The sequence below is a fragment of the Petaurus breviceps genome, unplaced genomic scaffold, assembly GCF_028583685.1.
Source record: "Petaurus breviceps papuanus isolate PSGF00001 unplaced genomic scaffold, PetGlider_PUasm1.0 90977, whole genome shotgun sequence".
Taxonomy (NCBI): domain Eukaryota; kingdom Metazoa; phylum Chordata; class Mammalia; order Diprotodontia; family Petauridae; genus Petaurus; species Petaurus breviceps.
Window position 1 is genome coordinate 8,904,437 of NW_027187391.1, and position 17,316 is coordinate 8,921,752.

The following is a 17,316-nucleotide window of genomic DNA, read 5'->3' on the forward strand; positions in this document are numbered from 1 at the left end:
TGGGTGCTAAGTGTCTGAGCCCGGGATTCGATCTCCAGGTCATTCCAACACTGGAACCTGTGCTCTTACTTGCTGTGCTACCTGGCCGCCCCTGCACCTATTTCTTTTGATGCTGAGCAGGAGTCACTTTCAGTTATTCAGCATGAGTTTAAGCACCTACTAATCCTAACCCTAAATGTGCTTAAGATATAAAACCAAAACAAAATATCTGTCCACAAGGAGCATTCAGTCTACTGTACTTTTCAAAATAAAGTTTTCAAGATCTTTAGTGCTTCTTAAACTGTGGGTCACTAAGAAGCACTAAAAGGGTCATGAGTGGAAAAAGTTTAAGAAGTGCTAGAGTCTAGGAGACTACATTCCCAAATACAAATATGAAATCTGTTTTCCACTGGGTCTTCATAGGATCCTCTCATGTTTCTTTTATGAATTTCAGGGAAAATAATTCTCTTACCTTCCTTAAAAGGTGGTCATCTAAACTTATCTAGGCAATAGAGCTTTAAGAATTGAGTGGTTTTGTGAAGATCAATATGTATTTCTTAATGTTCGCTGCCAAGTCTTGATTGTTATTTCAGGCTACCTCTTTTTGTATGATATTCACTGAAGTACTCAAGGAAGTGACAGTGGCCATCTGCAGAATTATTTTTTTTTTCCAAATTGGCTTATGGCTGTTGTGTTTAATTTTATCTTATTCCAATAGTAAGCCTTATCCTCCATCATAAAATTTGAATGTGACCTGAGAGTCAGAGACTTGGAAAGCCCTGTTTATTACTTAAAACCATAATTATGACTGTGCTGAAAAGAAAGTTGGCAATAGGGGGTGGCTAGGTGATGCAGTGAATAGAGCACCAGCCCTGGAGTCAGGAGGACCTGAGTTCAAATATGGCCTCAGACACTTAACACTTACTAGCCATGCAACCTTGGGCAAGTCACTTAACCCCGATTGCCCTGCCTTCCCCCCTTCAAAAAGCAAAAAAGAAAGTTGGGAATAGAAGCACCCTAAAGTGCTTGACATGCAGTCTGTCATTTTAAAATTGTGTTTGATTGTTCCTCCTTTTGTTTAGATAAAAACTGAGGAATATATGTTTCATCATATACATATATGTGAATGTTTTCTCCTCTATTAGAATGTAAATTCATGGAGGGCAGGGTTTATTTTAGCTTTGTCTTTGTGTCCCTGGCACCCAGCACAGTGGCTGGTTTAATAAATGCTGGTTGATTAATTAAGTGAAAAACCCTGGAATAGGTGCCAGGAAATCTGGCTTCTAGTCCCAGTTTCCCACTGCTGTGCAGCCTTGAGCAAAGCCACTATCCTTCTCTGAGCCTTTGTTCCTCATTTGCTCCTACCTCACAGGGTTGTTGTGAGGATCTGTTCAGATAATATACTTGTTAGGTGTTTTGTGAACCATAAAGTGCTAATAGAAACAGAAGGTATGAATGTCAAGTGGTGTACAATGGGAACCCTTTTCATTTGTCTTTTTTTCTTCTGTAAATTCTGATGGAAAGTCTTGTATTACTCTAGCAAAGTCTTTGTTGTGGCTCATTATACAATAGTGGATTCAATCTACTAATCTGCTTGGGTGGGGTGGTGTACAATATCCCTACCTGATGCCTGGAAGTGATGGCACCTGCTAAGCCTACAGTCTAAATATTCATGCTATTAGAGGAAAGGGGCAAGGGGAGACCAAAAACAAATAGGGATTAGCAAAGTGCTGTTTGGGTTAGCTACCTTGGTTTAGTGGCAGCCAGGAACCATGACTGTTTAAGGTAGGTGATGGAATGGATGCATTTCAATGCAACCTTGATTGACTAGGACCCTTTTACCTGGAATGCACCAGCTAAGCACTAGGGATACAAAGTAGATCATTTGATCTCTCAGGAACCTGTAATGGTGATGTTCAGCAAAATTCACTTTTCCGGATCCCCGAATGTCATTTCAAGACATGAAGTGTGGAGACAATAGCGATAATGTGCTGAGTCCCCTCATCTGTGGAAAGAATGCCCTCTAACATCTTGCTTATGTGGTGACATTTAGCTCGTCGCCTGCAGCTCAGCCCCTGGGAGAGCAGCATTGTAAACAGACTCCTGACGCCCACACATTCGTTCCTGGCCCGAAGTAAAAGCACCGCTGCCTTGTCTGGAGATGCAGGTAAAAACTTAACAAAGTGGAGCCTTCTGGGGAGAGCTGAGCCATCCTTTCAAAGCATTCTAAACAGCCATTTGGTCTAATCAAATTTCAGCTTTCTCTGAGGTGCACCTCACCAGGTGAAATGGCTTTGGAAATTTACCTGTTTGGTGTTGGTTTCATGCTACCTGTATTGTTTTCTTGTCAAAGTCCTAGCATCTTTATCTGGACACCAGATGCCCATAGAGACAAAGGGAGCCTCCTCCTGTTTGTCAGATATCTGTAGATACCCTCTTTCTATCCATGGAAAATATATAACTGAAAAATTGTCCCCTCTTCACCTTCCTTTGCCTTCATTTTAATAGAGTGCTGATCAGAAGTAGAAATGAGTATCTGTTATTTTGGTACAAATCCTTATAAAGGATTTGGATCTAAAATCTGGAGATAGAAATAAAATCAATGGGCAAGTCTATTAGGTATAAAAGAACATGGTTTCCTTCATATGGTGTCAGGCAACAAAAATTCCCTGTGTCTATCATCCATGGGTAATGTGTGAAGAATATACCTCCAATCTCAGGTATTGTGAAGTACCCAAGTATGGTGCTTCAGGTTTGTAACAGTCTTTAAAAAAATGTTTAAAAATTCCCAGTGTGGATTATTTTAAACTGTTATTTAATAACCTCAAAACACAACACAGAAACAGGTCAATTAATTTAACTGTAAAGTAATGTAAGGCTATACCTGTTGGAAAGATGTGCCTTAATTTCTCCAAGACATCTTTCATCCTGGACTGATTCACATGTTCCCAAATGCCTTTGGATATATGAGGAATAAGTGACCAGTCCACTTACCTTTGCCTTCTCCAATTAAAAAACTGCAGAAAATCTCCATAAAGTTCCTCCTAAAGATGCTTTGATTCTGCAAGCTTCTTCTGTACTTTACCTCTGTATAAATAATATTACTTTGTACTTTTACAGTTACCTTTTATCTAAGGTACTTAAAGAACTTTACTAGTACCAACCGCATAATTCTCACAACACCCCTAATGAGGCATACAAAGTACCAAGTATGATTATTCCCATAGCAGAGATGAGGCAGCTTAGGGAGACTACAGGATTTATTCCAGGATGTCAGAGAAAGAAGTGAAATCTACATTTTCGGGATTTCAGATTTCATCACCTCCCCCTGGTCCCTGGAATAGCCATCTGTGCATAATGGGTGTTCAGTTAAAGAGCTAGACCATATTGCCTCTCATCATTTGAGACTCATTACTGGCTGTGATTTTCTAGAAGTGTGGAATTCTTATTTTAAAAGCCATAGTTGTTTTTCTGCCCATTGATTCAATCCCTTCATAGTCATCAAACAAAGTCTTCTTCATTTACACCTAAATGAAGAACAACACAATGGTTGTATGGCTTCATGATTCATTATGCCCACATTGTATTTCGTTTGATCTCCAATCAACTTCATAGATTGGGAATTACTTTTTTTCCCCTATATCTACCATTGACATTTTTGTCAGAGCTCCACTTCATACTTCATTGTTCAAAATGTTTTCTTCTTGCTTCATTCTTTTCCTTTCCAAAGTAGTCCCCACCTTCTTTTCATCATTGTGTCTAGACTAGTTTTCATAAGCTATTCTAACAGGTTCTCCTTTTCTGCTTTGCAATTCCTTTCTCCCATTGTCTTTTTTCCAAATGGATTTACTCCCATAATTCTCTCTGTAGTATAAACCAGTGTACTTTCTTTTATGTTAATTACTTGGTGTAATAGGATAGCCCTTGTATTGCACTGTTGCTGATAATTGTTTACTGCATTTGAGTATATTTTCCGTCCATTTCTTATTTCCATTGGAGGTTATGTATGAAAAATCTCTTTCAATTATCTTTTATATCAATATCCTAATTTCTTTGATTTTTCCTTTTTTTTCTCTTTAGTCGTCTATTCCTTAGGATATTTCTTTTTCCTAGTCACTGCAGGGATTAAGAAAAGTAGGCAAAAAATAGGTTATTTTGAAAACTACAAAAGTAATTTTCTATGCCTCTTGTATAAAGTAAGGGCATAGAGAGGTTTCAGATCTTTGAAGCAAAAGGGATACCTTACTTCTTATTGACATGGGTAATATACCAGTTATAGAATGAAGTCCTTCATGGCACTTGCTTTATATGCCTTTGCCTTCAGTTGGTTTTTCCATAATCATTCATTCCAAACATTTGAAATGTGAGTGATCATTATTTAAGACACACAATCCTGCTTTTAAGAAAATGCAATTTTCCAAAATTCAGGAAGAACATAATTTATGAAATTCAGATGTCTTGAGAGGATTGGGGAAAATTGTCAGACATGTTTTAAATGTGGTATTTACAATGAAAGCGTGGTTGGAAACTAAGTCACTTCCCATAAGAAAGCAATACAGTACACTGAAAAAAGATATTTCATCTTTTACATGTTGCAATCCTGACCACTTGAATTAAATTACTAGATTGTTCCACTGTTTCTCCTTGAGTTAACTTGAAACATGAGGGCAAAAGAAAATAGTAATACCATGGGAGGATTTTTCAAAGACATTCTTATAAAAGAGTCTCTGTATTACTCTAGTACCTTGTGATAGAGGAGCATGGACAGAGAATAAGCACAAGTTTTTGTAAGATTATTTCTGCAGGAGATTGAAATTACAAAATGAGTCATTTAAAGAATGTCTAGCCTTTTCAAGAAATGCTTGTCAGAATAGAAATGAATACCATAAAAGTCATTTCTTTCCTAAGACGAATTTGAAACTGTCCATCTTTGTGGTGGCTAGGTGGCGCAGTGAATAGAGCACTGGCCCTGGAGTCAGGAGGACCTGAGTTCAAATGTGACCTCAGACACTTAACACAAAACTAGCCATGTGACCTTGGGCAAGTCACTTAACCCCAATTGCCCTGCCTTCCCCCCTCCAAAAAAAAAAAAAAAAGAAAGAAACTGTCCATCTTGTCTGGAAGATGATAGCTTGAACAACTAAGATTTGGGATTTTGAAAATGCTACATTAGGGGAGATTTGAGTATATCCTCATGTTCTCATTTAATATTATCTCCTGCTACATAATAAACTGTAAACCAACAGGAATGATGAGATTGGCATAGATCCAGAATATTCTCAGGAAATGCTCTTCAGAGACCTGCTGAAATTGCATTGCTCTTTATAGGAGAAGGAAAAGAGATGTATTTGGATGCTTCATTCCATTTTGAAGGTGAAACCTATGACCTTGGAGCAAATATGTTTCTGTTTTTATTTTATTTTTTTCTACAGGGAGTTAATGACCAGGAGGAGGCATACATAGCCCTAGGCACAGCCAGAGGCCATTACCATCAATTGATCAATAATCCTGAGGGAAAAAATAAAAACAGAAATATACTGGCTCCAAGGTCATAGGTTTTACCTTCAAAATGGAGGTTACCAGTCCCTGGCTGTGTTTAGGGCTCTGTATGCCTCCTCTTGGTCAATAATCCTCTGGAAAGACTTGGTTTGTGAGAATGACAGTATTGAGTCACAGTGTTCATAACCTTAAGAACCTCTGGTACCTAGGGGTTAGGATTTTTTGCTGAGGAAATTGAACTCACTTTTTAACTAATTGAAAAAAAAATATAGGGGGCGTCTAGGTGGCGCAGTGAGTAAAGCGCCGGCCCTGGAGTCAGGAGGACCAGAGTTTGGTTCTGGCCTCAGACACTTAACACCCACACACACACACAAAAAAAAAAAACTAGCTGTGTAACCTTGGGCAAGTTACTTAACCCCAATTGCCCTCCAAAAAGCAAAAAAAAGAAAAATGTAGTTCCTTGTGTTGACCCTCTCACCCAATCTGCATCTAGCTGAAAGAGAATCTGATGGCATTCCCAATAACTTAACTAGGGAAATTATACAATTATGAACTAATTTCCCTTTGTAAATCAAACCTAAATGCCACTGGATGTGAGAGTGAGCTGTCTGAAAATTCAGAAATCTCTGTGATTGCAGATGTCCCTGTTTATAATTTCCCTGTCATAGACCCCTGAGCTTGAATATAATCTCTTGAATTTATGAATTTATGAACAACCCCCCAATCAAACTTCATAGAAACTTATACTTGATCACATCATAAATAGATGCAAATGTATACATAGTACTTATTTAAATAGTTATCATGCCTAAGTTTCCTATTTTTACTAAGACTAACCTTGCCAGCTGAGATATCTGAAAATAAATTTTATGATCTACATGTGCTATCTCTGTAATATAATGATACCTATATAGTGCATTATTTTAATACCCTTAAGCCTACAAAACATTTGCTTTGTTGGTAATGCTCGTTTTATGGAGGGCAGGAAGTAGTAAATGAGTATACTTTTTAAAAGATAGCACAAAAATATTTCATCCTAACTAGAAATGAATGTGCTTTAAAAAAACTAAAATAAATACATGCAATATTGACTAAAGATTTTAAATATGTTCATATATTTAAGATCATTCTTTATTCTTTTTTTGGTAGTGCTGATTATAGTACAGTAACTAGAACACTGGATCTGACATCGGGAAGCCCTGAGTTCCAATCCAGCTTCATAGGCTTATAGCTCTATGGCCCTGGAATTTTAACCTCTGTATGCCTCAGTTTCCTCATCTGTAAAATGGGGATAATAATAACACCTACCTCTCAGCATTGTTGTGAGGATCAAATGAAATAATAATTGTAAAGCACTTAGCATAGTGCTGGGCATATACTAAACTCTATGTAAATGTTTATTATTATTACCCAAAAATAATGTGTGCTTAATATACATTTATGTCTCTTATAAAGCACAAAAAACAAGAACTGTGGGGAATTCAGCATGATGCATCTGATCTGTAGGTTTATAACTAAAACCTTTATAGACTTTTTATGTAAATCACAAGCTATCCTTAAACCCGTTAATAGGAAGAGACACAATTATTCTTACTCCTTAGGCTGCTTATCTTTCCTCCTGGCATAGTTGTGCTATGGCTTTGCTGGCTGGCTTGCTAACACTCTCACACTTTCTCTCTCTCTCTCTCTCTCCCTCTCCCTCTCTTCTCTCTCCCCCCCCCTCCCCCCCCCCCCCTCTCTCTCTCTCTTCCTTTTGTTTCATCATAACGCTAGTCAGGAGAAAACTGACTTCTGTCTCCATAACCTTTCAACCGTCCTTAAATCCTGTGTTTGTCTGAAACAAACCACTCTTGTATCCTTCAGGTAGAACTTAACCAGAACCATCATTTATCAGATAAGACCATTGCCTGCTTGCCTGTCATTATTGGCTACATCTGGATTTTTTTATCTGTTGTCTAAATATGGCTAAATCACTCACCAGATATTCACCCATTTCATCTGAATGCCCATTCATTCCTTCTGGAGGCATTGTCAGCTCATGGGGCCATGGGAAGAGTTGAGTGATGGTTCTGGGTGACCTATAGATAATAATATCTCTCCTTCCTTTTCTTCTCTTGGCTTTGCTCCTTTTCCTGCACCTTGCTTCTGGCTTTCCTTCTTCTGCAACTCCAACACTTCCTGCCCTATATAAAACAATCAACTGCATCCTAGTTATCCCCATTTGTCCTCGTTCAGCATCTTGCAGCCCCATCAGCATTATGTCCTACAAAGCTGCACATTGTAGAAATTCAGCTGATCGACCCAAACTCTTTGTAACACCACCTGAAGGTACTGGACGAAGGAGGCCCCTGCACAACACAATGGTAAGTAATCATTGGGAATGGGTTAATAGGGGTACAAGTCCAAATGACTATTAAGGCTGCAGAGAGATCTGAGTGACCATGGGGGGAGAGAAGCTGTACCCTGCCCCCCAGTGCCTGGGATATATGCCCTCCTCATGCCCACCTCTTAGAATTCCTAGCTCTTGTCAAAGTGCATCTTAAATTCGAGTTTCTATCAGAAGTTCCCAAACTTATTTGGCCTACTGTCCCCTTGAAGAAAAAATTACCCAGTGCCCCTCCCTGAAAATCTACTTTAACTTTTTTTTTTTAATTTGCATTATTTCAAACCACTCCCACCCCCTTGGATCATTCCAGCACTCCCTTGCCTACTTTGGGAACCTATGTGTCTATGTGAAGCTTTTGCTGTTCTTCCCTCCTACTTAGTGATCAGCAACCCTCACCCCATTCTACCCCACAACACATCTACTGTTCCTCCAGTTGCTTAGTAAGGAACTCCCAATGAGGAATATTCTCTCCCACTGCAAATCGTCGCCTTTTTTCTGTTCTGTCTCTGTCTCTATACATCTCATCCATCTACCTGTCTATCTATCTTTAGGAAGTTACTACGGTTGTCTTACCTGGACTACTCAGAATATATCCAGCAGATAGATGGCTGCTGGATATGAATGTTTAAGAACCCATCAATTAATAAGTATTTATTATGTAACTACTGTATTCCAGGAACTATGCTAGATGTCAGGGGTACCAAACAAAACGCCTTTTGATCTCAAAGACCTTATGTTCTTTTAGGGGAAAGTTACATGTACACATAGAAATAAATACAACTAATACACATCTACATGTGTGTATACTGAATATTTCCATGTATACATAAATGTGTGTGAATACTTTGCCTTATGCTATTTTAAGTGAAATCATATGTACACATAGAAGTGTGTGCAAATGACGTGTGTTCACATATGTTTTTCCATATGTACTGTGTGTACATGTCTGCATGAATGTTTATTTGCCTTGCTTTTTTTTTTTTTTTGGCTTTTTGGAGGGGGGAAGGTAGGGCAATTGGGGTTAAGTGACTTGCCCAAGATCACATGGCTAGTTTTGTGTTAAGTGTATGAGGTCAGATTTGAACTCGGGTCTTCCTCACTGCAGGGCTGGTGGTCTATTCACTGCACCACCTAGCTGCCCCTGCCTTGTATTCTTTTAAGGAAAACATGTGTACACACAGAATTGAACACAACACATGCCTACATGTGTGTGCATGATTACATATGTATATGTGCTTGAATAACTTATGTTTGCTTTGTGTTTTTTAAGGGAAATTACATGTACACATAGAAGTACATGCAGATTATATGTATATGTGTGTGTACATTCATGTATGAATGGTTTGCTAATTTCCCTTAAAAGAAGGTAAGATCTGGGAGCAGCTAGGTGGTACAGTGAATAGAGCACTGGTCCTGGAATCTGGAGGACCTGAGTTCAAATCCGGCCTCATACACTTAACAGGTATTAATTGTGTGACACTTAACTTTAATTGCCCTGCCTTCCCCACTGTAAAAAAAAAAAAAAAAGATAAGGTCCTTGAGATCAAGGGTTGTTTTGTTTAGTATCTCTAGCATCTGGTACAGTTCCTGGCATATAGTAGGTACAGAATAGATACCAATTGCTGAATTCTCAAACACTTATATCTAGCAGCATCTGTCTGCTGGATATGTCCAGAGTGGTCCAGGTAAGACAGCCTTAGGTATTCTTAGTGCCCTATGCAAACTAACTCCATGGAGTTTTATATTTATAAGTGGCAGAAAAGATGATGATCTACAGTGGGAGAGCAGATCCTTCATTGGGAGCTCTCTACTAAGCAAGGAGGTTGTGGCGTGTTGTGGGGTGGGGGTGCTGATCACTAAGTAGCAGAGAATATTAGAAAAGGTTTCACGTGGGAGCTGGAGTTTAAGCCGAACTTAGATGGGAGCAGGGACAGCTAGACAGAGCGATGAATAGAGTGCTGGCTTGGAGTCAGGAAGACTTGTGTTCAAATCCAACCTCAGACACTAGCTAATATGACCCTGGTAAATCACATAACCCTGTTTGCCTCAGTTTCCTCATCTGTAAAAATGAACCAGAGAAGGAAATGGCAAAACCGCTCTAGTGCTTTTGCCAAGAAATCCCCAAATGAGGTCACGAAGAGTAGGACACAACAGAAAAACAACTAAATAACAATAATTGGTGGGAGCTGGGGGAGAAAAGGAAATACATTCCAGGTGCTGGGGTCAGTCCATTCATGCCAAGGCACAGAGAGAGACAAGGGATATTATGTGCAAGTAACAGCAAATGGGACAAACATGGATGGACTATAGAGCATGTGAAGGGGAGTGATGTGGAACAAATCTGGAAAAGTAGCCTAGAGTTAGGTCATGAAGGCCTTTTAATACCAGACCGAGGAATTTGTAGTTTATCCTAGATTGGGAATCACCGAGGTTGTTTGATAGTTGGAGGATTGCTTTAAGGAAAGCCATCTGTCTCATATGGACACGAGCTGGTATTGTGCCAAACATTAGGGTGACTGTGTAGTCCAGCCTGCCTATGGTGACAGGCAGCGTCTCCAGAGAGGAGCATAAAACATAGATAACCTCCCACCCTGGCTCTATCCCTTGTCAGTAAAAGCTGGATTGCTGATCTTGAATGCATCTGCCAAAAAAAAAAAACTCTTGATGCTTTTGGGATGCATTTAGGTGAAAGTTAGTGTAGTATGGAATACTGCAGTGAATAAGACACTGGGTTCAAATCCTACCTCAGGTATTTATGAATTATATGGGCTTGGAAAAATCACATCAGTTCTCTGGGTGACATTTGTTTGTCCATCTATGAAATGAAGAGGTTAAACCAGATGGCCTTCAAGGGTCCTTCCAGATCTAATCACTGACCACTGGTTTCCTAAACTTTGACTTTTTTTTCTTTGCAATGATCATTAAGAGGAGATCCTGCCACAGTCATGTTCATTTCCACCATATACCTTGCATATAATAAGGTAGCTTAGAGATTAGGATGTTTTCCCTTTATTTTGAAGTGCATGGGCATTTTAAATTTTACTGGAAGAAATGGCCATTGTTTCTGTTTTCCCTCTGGCTTTAACTGACTCATCAGCCAACTGAAAGACTCCACTTAATTATGCAGCCATGATCATAGCATGACCTGTTTAATGAAAGCCTAGAACACATTATTTTAAAACCTTAACTCTATAGAGTGACTCAGGTTTAAGATAAAAGGCTCTTTAAAAGATTTTTCATAGACCTTTGAGGATAATGTGTGTGGTGGGGCAAGCCTGATGTTTATGCTAAGAGGTACAGTATTTCTCTCCCAAGCCCCTTGGGGCCTTCTAGAATCCACCTTTAATTCTTGATTGAGACACTTGCCACAGGTGAAAGAAACTCTCTTTGATGGGAAAATTTCACATATTGACTTTGCACACTTGGGAGATCTTAGCTTTGGACTTAGAGCCATAGATCTGAGCTGGAAGATTTCATGTGCCACACATAGAATGAAGACAGAATGGAGGAAATCCTGCCCTTGGGGCAGGAGTTCTCAAACTTTTTTACTTTTTTTTTCCAAGGACCCCTTTGGCAGTCCCATAAAACCTATGGACTCCTTTTCAGAATAATGCTAACTGAATAAAATAAAATACATAGGATTAAAGAGGAAACTAATTATTAGAATATTTAAAGAGCAAGTTCATAGGCACCAGGTTAACAACCCCTGATTTAGAGGGAAAGATTTTTAAAAAGCACTTGAATCTTTTTTTTTAAGGCATTTACCTTAAAAAAAAGAAAAATAAAAAATCTTTATTTCTGCTATGGATACATTGTGATCTGCATCCATAGAGGAAAGATCTAGGTTGATGAGATCACAGATCCATTTGAATATTTTTTCCTATTATCTAAACATAACATTTACAGGAGATTGACTGTCAGCAAAACTGAAATGATTTGCCATTTTTCTTTGTTGACCTGTTTGTCTCCCAGTACTAAAAATCAGGGCTCAACTGGTAGTTCTCTCCCTTTCACCTTCCCATCAGGACTTGCTTCCAGGAAGGTATTTGATGAGTTTTTTTCACCTTAGAATGAATTCAAATTCAACTCAGAAATAAAAATTACCTATTTTTAACATTTAGAAAAAGTTTTGTGTTCCAAATTCTATCCTTCCCTCCCTCCTACCACATAGTCCATGATCCAGTGACTTTCAGCCTCCTTCTTCTTCCATCTCTCAGTTCTGGGACTTCAGAGAGGTGAAGTCATTTGCCTGTGATCATAGAACTAGGAAGTGCCTGGCTCCAAGTGTTTTGAGAACTGAAGCATAGGATGAGAGATTCAGAGCTGGAAGGAATGGCCCTTGGACATCATCTGGCCCAACCCTGTTCATTTAGTTTTGAAACTAAAACCCAGAGATTAATTTAAGTGACTTATCTAAGACCATATATGTAGTAAATGGCAAAATCAAGATTCAAAACCAGATCTTCTCATTCCAAATCTAGGGTTCTTTCCATTATGCTGTCAAGTACTGGGAAAGATATAGAATTTAGTTAAGATTAGGTCCTGTCCTTCTCTTCTGGGAGAAGTTGCTTTTGAAGCCTTATTGTGAGATGAAAGGTTTGGTCTCCAGTTCAGGAAATCTTTCTATTTAATGGACTAATGTGGCATATAGTTTGATGAAATGGACAGATTACTAGAGGATTCAAATCTGACCTCTGTCTCCTACTATCTGTGTGACCTTGGACAAGTCACTTAACATCTCTGTACCTCAGTTTCCTCATCTGTAAAGTGAGGGGAGATGGAATAGATCCTTTCCAGAGCTAACACTATAGTCCTATAATATTTTTTTCCTCCTCCCTTCCCCGCCCCCCAAAAAATATCCTAGGGCAAGAAAGTGTGGCTATCTGTTCCACCTAAGGCTAACTCCAGGGCAGTATAGGTTGGCAGCTAGTCAGTCAGACAGTAAACATTAATTTCCTATTATGTGCCAGGCACTGTGCAAAAAAGTAAAAGATAGGAGCTCACAGTCACATGGAGGAAATGGCATGCAAACAACTAGAGGATGGACCAGAGTAGGTAAAGACTTGAGTCAAGAAACCAACCAGCAGGCCATGACAATAGTGCAACTAGATTGAACTTCCAAAACCAGGCCAGGCAATTTATATAATGCCAAGGACTTAGACCAAGTTGTCAAGGCAGGGGGAAAGATGGAGGAGCAGACTGTGACATGGAGCCCCTTTCCATCTTAGTAGAAAAGTACAAAAAGGAATCCTGAAAATGAATCCCAATTTTGTTCAAGTCAACAAGTTTCACAACCTCGGTCATTCTCAACCACTTCCAATCAGTTACCCAGTCTTTTTTATTCTTCCTCCACAACATCTCTGGCATCTGTCCCTTTCTTTCCACTCACAGAAATGTAACTACCCAAGGTTAGGTCCTCCTCCATTCTTGCCTAGATTATTGCCATAGCCTCCCGATTGGCCTCCCTGCTTCCAATCTCTTCCCCTTTTTGCCCAGTCCTCTTCATAGCTACCAAAGTGAGATTAGTAAAGCACATGTTTGGCCATGACTCAGTAAATTCCAATGACTCCCTATCCCCTCCTTCTGCCTAAAGAGAGACTAAACAGAAAACAAGTAATAAAGAGATTCCTTCTGCCAAGCCTTGTTAAAATCTAGAACATATGAATGTTAAAACTTGCTTGCCTCCTCCCCCTTCAGGCATCATTCAAACTTAGAGACTCAGGGAAGAAGGGGACTTTTGGGGTCATTTGGACCCCCTTATTCAGGAGAATGGGCTTGTCCAAAGTCACACAAGGTAGTAACTGAGTTGGGATTTGAACCAAGGTCTTGGTTCCAAATCCAGTGCTCTTTCCATTGAACTATACAACCTCCCACTGCCCTTCCTTCCTCCCCCTCCCCCCTTTAAAAATTTTTTTCTTTTCCCTTTTAGGTTTATTTTAATCTGATCTCAACTATGTAAAGATGCTGTGCAGGACAGGGAGAGAGATCATTGCTGATTGCACACCAGTCTGATTTGTTGCAGGACCAGCTCTCTCAGAGATAGCTCTGACCACAGGAATAATGAAAGGGTAGAAAATGGCATACTATCCAGAGGCTCCAGAGGGAAGGTTGTGAAGGAGACCTTGAAACAAACAGTGATTCCTTGGAACCACTAGAGAGCTATATATATTAGCAGATAATTCCTTGTGTTTACCACATTGGAAAATGCCCTTTTTTTCCATTTTATTTTCATAAGAAGAAAGTTAACATGATTAACTAATTGGGCTTTCATATTTTGTTAGTAACCTTTAAGAGTATTAGGGAAAGCAGCTTGATGGTAAGGGGTTGAGGAGACATTGGATTGTGAGACAATGGAGGAATCAGATGTAGACCACTGAGGCTTCAGGCAGATTTCAAGCACAGGATAGGTTGGCTCAGGTGTTCTGACAACTGTCTTAGAATACTTCTATTCAGTTGCCTTTGCCCTAGCCCAGATGTTAAAGGGCCAGATTCATTAGAAATATTTGGAGTATAGGGTGACTTTGTTCTATCTAATTCCAGTGGTCTAGCGTCATTCCTGCATATCACAATATTCCTCTGAATTTTGCCTCTTCCCAATCCCATATGGATTCTCCTCTACATGGAGGAGAAATTAATCTTCTGCCCACCTTGTGCCATACTATAGAAATACTAGTGTTGAGAACCTCTCAGATTCCAGACTTCAACTCTGGTAAAAAATTTAGAATAGTTTTAAGTTCATCAAGTGGACCTAACTTTCCATTATGGATTAGAGGACACCAAGATTTACTGAGTACAATTTCGTTCATGAAGAAATGCCTTCTTACAACATCAGTATTTAAAAAAATAAATACAAAATAAGTTATTTTTTGGAGTGTACAAGTAAGAGCAAGTCTTTCCCTGTCTATGTTGGCAGCAACAAGAGCACAGATTAATGCCTCTTTGACACATGGGAAGACCAAAGGCTAGATCTGAGCAAGGGTAACTGTTTAAAAACAAGAATCCACCTTGGGTTTTAGGGGAACAAAAGATGAAACTGAATTCTGAATAAGAAAAGTTAAACATTTCTAAAGCACATGTAGCATCCAGGGAGCTAAAAGTTATATTCTAAGACTGACTTTTAGAGCCTTTTCCCAAATCTGAAGCACAAACTTTTTTTTAAAGGGGCAAACATTCACCTTGGAGTCAGTATAATCTTTACTAGTACCTCATCTTGCTGATTAAAGTCAAATACTTGGTTCCAAGACAGCAGGACCCCTGGAGGTCCCTTTGTTTGGCTTCAATTGTAATACCTGTGATATCCTGCCCAAAACCCTTGAACAGGTACAGATTGAGCCCATCATCACCACCACTGCCACCAACCAAATGCTGTGACTCTTGTTGCCACTGTTTTTAGAAGAACCTAATTCTTGTGTGTTTTTTCAACTTAGGGGTATAAAAGAGAAAAGGAGAGAGAAAGCATGCCTTTCCACCTCACATCTGGCATCCGCAGAGCCCTGTCTCCATCAAACCCCAAAACTAGATCACCAGCTCCCTCCTCAGTTTGGTAAGTGAAGTGCCAGTGGCTCATCTTACCTGAGAATCATCTCAGGTGTAGGAAGCTGCCCATGTTCCTCCACAGCTGAGCTCTTCTCTACAAGCTACGTTGGTCTCATTTTCTTGCATTAACTTGTTTCCTTGGCAGGAAATAGGAGTGGGGGTGGGAAATCACCTCTTTTCTAAGGTAAACAAATTTCCCTTTTCAGCCACCTGTGAGAAATACTTAAATAAATAACTGAATATCCTTAACTCTTTCTTGGGAATTCATTAGGAAATACTTATTTGCCCAGCTGTTGTGTTGAGTAGTGGAGAGGTAAACAAAAATAACTGCCTCTTACCTCAAGGAATACATTCTATTAGAAGAGAGAAAATGTATACATATAATTAGGTATAAGAAATATATAAAATAAATGTAAGGTCATTTGAGGGAAATTTGCATATTTTCTTTTGGAGTTCCTGGCACAAAAGTTAATTCTGGCATGTCTCCTTTTATGCCACATTTCCTTGTTTGTTTCCTAGGCACCCATCCAAGTCCTTGTCTCATTTGCCTGGCACACCCAGACCAACATCCTCCTTGTCACTTGGCCCATCCAAAGCTGCTTCTGCTCAGGCATGGCCCCCATCCCCTGGCAACATCCGGCCTGTCAAGAAAGAAGTCAGGCTCGAGACAGAGAAAAAAGACCCAGAGAAGGAACCTGAGAAAGTAGCTGAAGCATCAGCACCAGAAGGCCAAATTCCTTCAGTGAATGCTGAAGAACCTACAAATGAGGAAGGCTCACCTGCCAAGCCAGAGGCTGCTCCAGGTAAGTCCCCACCACAGTGCTTTATACATAGTACACATTTAGTAAATGATCGTTTTTTTGTTTTGTTGTCAGACATGGTGGTGTTAGGGACACCATTTCACAACCCACCCCCCAGTCCTTCTCAGATTTATTTTTCAAATGGGGAATTTAAAAGAAAGGACTTGTTTATTCCTCCTTTTTTTTCTTTTGGACTGGTTCTATGATTTCCATCTCTTTGTGGACTTCCTTCTCCCAATGCCCATCGATACCTTCTCTGTAACTTAATTGTTTTAGAGAGTTTCTAGGGCAATGAGAAGTTAAGTGACTTGCCCAGGATCACATAGAGTGCTTGATGTTTTATAAAGCAGTTTGACAACTTCTCCCAGCATTGTTTAGTGACATGAGGATAGAAGCAGAGAAAAGGGTCGACTCACTGAGTCATGTTTGGGGAGTAGCACATAAGAAACAGCAAAGCGGATGAGGAAATTTCAGGATCACAGAAGATGAGAGCTAGGTGGACCATCTGGTCCAACCCATCTACAGAAGGAATTCCCAATACCCAACAAGTAGTCATACAGTCTCTGCTTCAGAACCCACATCTAATGGTCTTAATGAGGGTTGTCCAGCTCTACCTCCAAGGAGGGTAAAGGGAACTCTTCACCTCCAAAGGCAGCTCATTCTTCTTCTGGACAGCTCTGATTGTTAGGACATTTTCTCCCTCAGATGTCAGGCTTAAATTTACTTCTCTGCAGTTTCTAGCCATTGTTCCTGGTTCTATGTTCTGGGGCTAAACAGAAAAAAATCTAATCCCTTCACAGGTTAGCCTTGGAAAATACACAAGTATCTTTTCTCCTTTGAGTCTTCTTTTTTCCTGGTCATATATATGCCTAGTTCCTTCAAGCTATCCTCATAAGTCGTGGACTCAAAGCCCTTCACCATCCTGGTTGTTCCCCTCTGGTCATTCTATAGCTTATCAGCATCCTTCTTAAACCATGGGAGACCCAAAGAGTACTATGGCTGAGACCCAACAAAGGCAGAGTACAGAGGAACCATCACCTCCATGTTCCTAGAAGATAAGTCCTTAATACAGCACAAGATTGCTCTGACTACATCACCCTGGTGTTCATATTGATC

General features: G+C 39.7%; 1 protein-coding gene across 4 annotated transcripts in view; it reads left to right on the forward strand.

Moving 5' to 3' along the window:
• Nucleotides 1–17,316, forward strand: part of MAP7 (microtubule associated protein 7) — a 239,671-nt gene that overhangs the window by 190,145 nt on the left and 32,210 nt on the right. For all 4 annotated transcript variants that reach the window (XM_069077289.1, XM_069077288.1, XM_069077286.1 and 1 more), the window contains 4 exons: nucleotides 2,033–2,146; nucleotides 7,714–7,841; nucleotides 15,292–15,407; nucleotides 15,920–16,203. In XM_069077289.1, coding sequence (XP_068933390.1) covers nucleotides 2,033–2,146; nucleotides 7,714–7,841; nucleotides 15,292–15,407; nucleotides 15,920–16,203 — 642 coding nt within the window. The remainder of the gene's footprint in view (nucleotides 1–2,032; nucleotides 2,147–7,713; nucleotides 7,842–15,291; nucleotides 15,408–15,919; nucleotides 16,204–17,316) is intronic.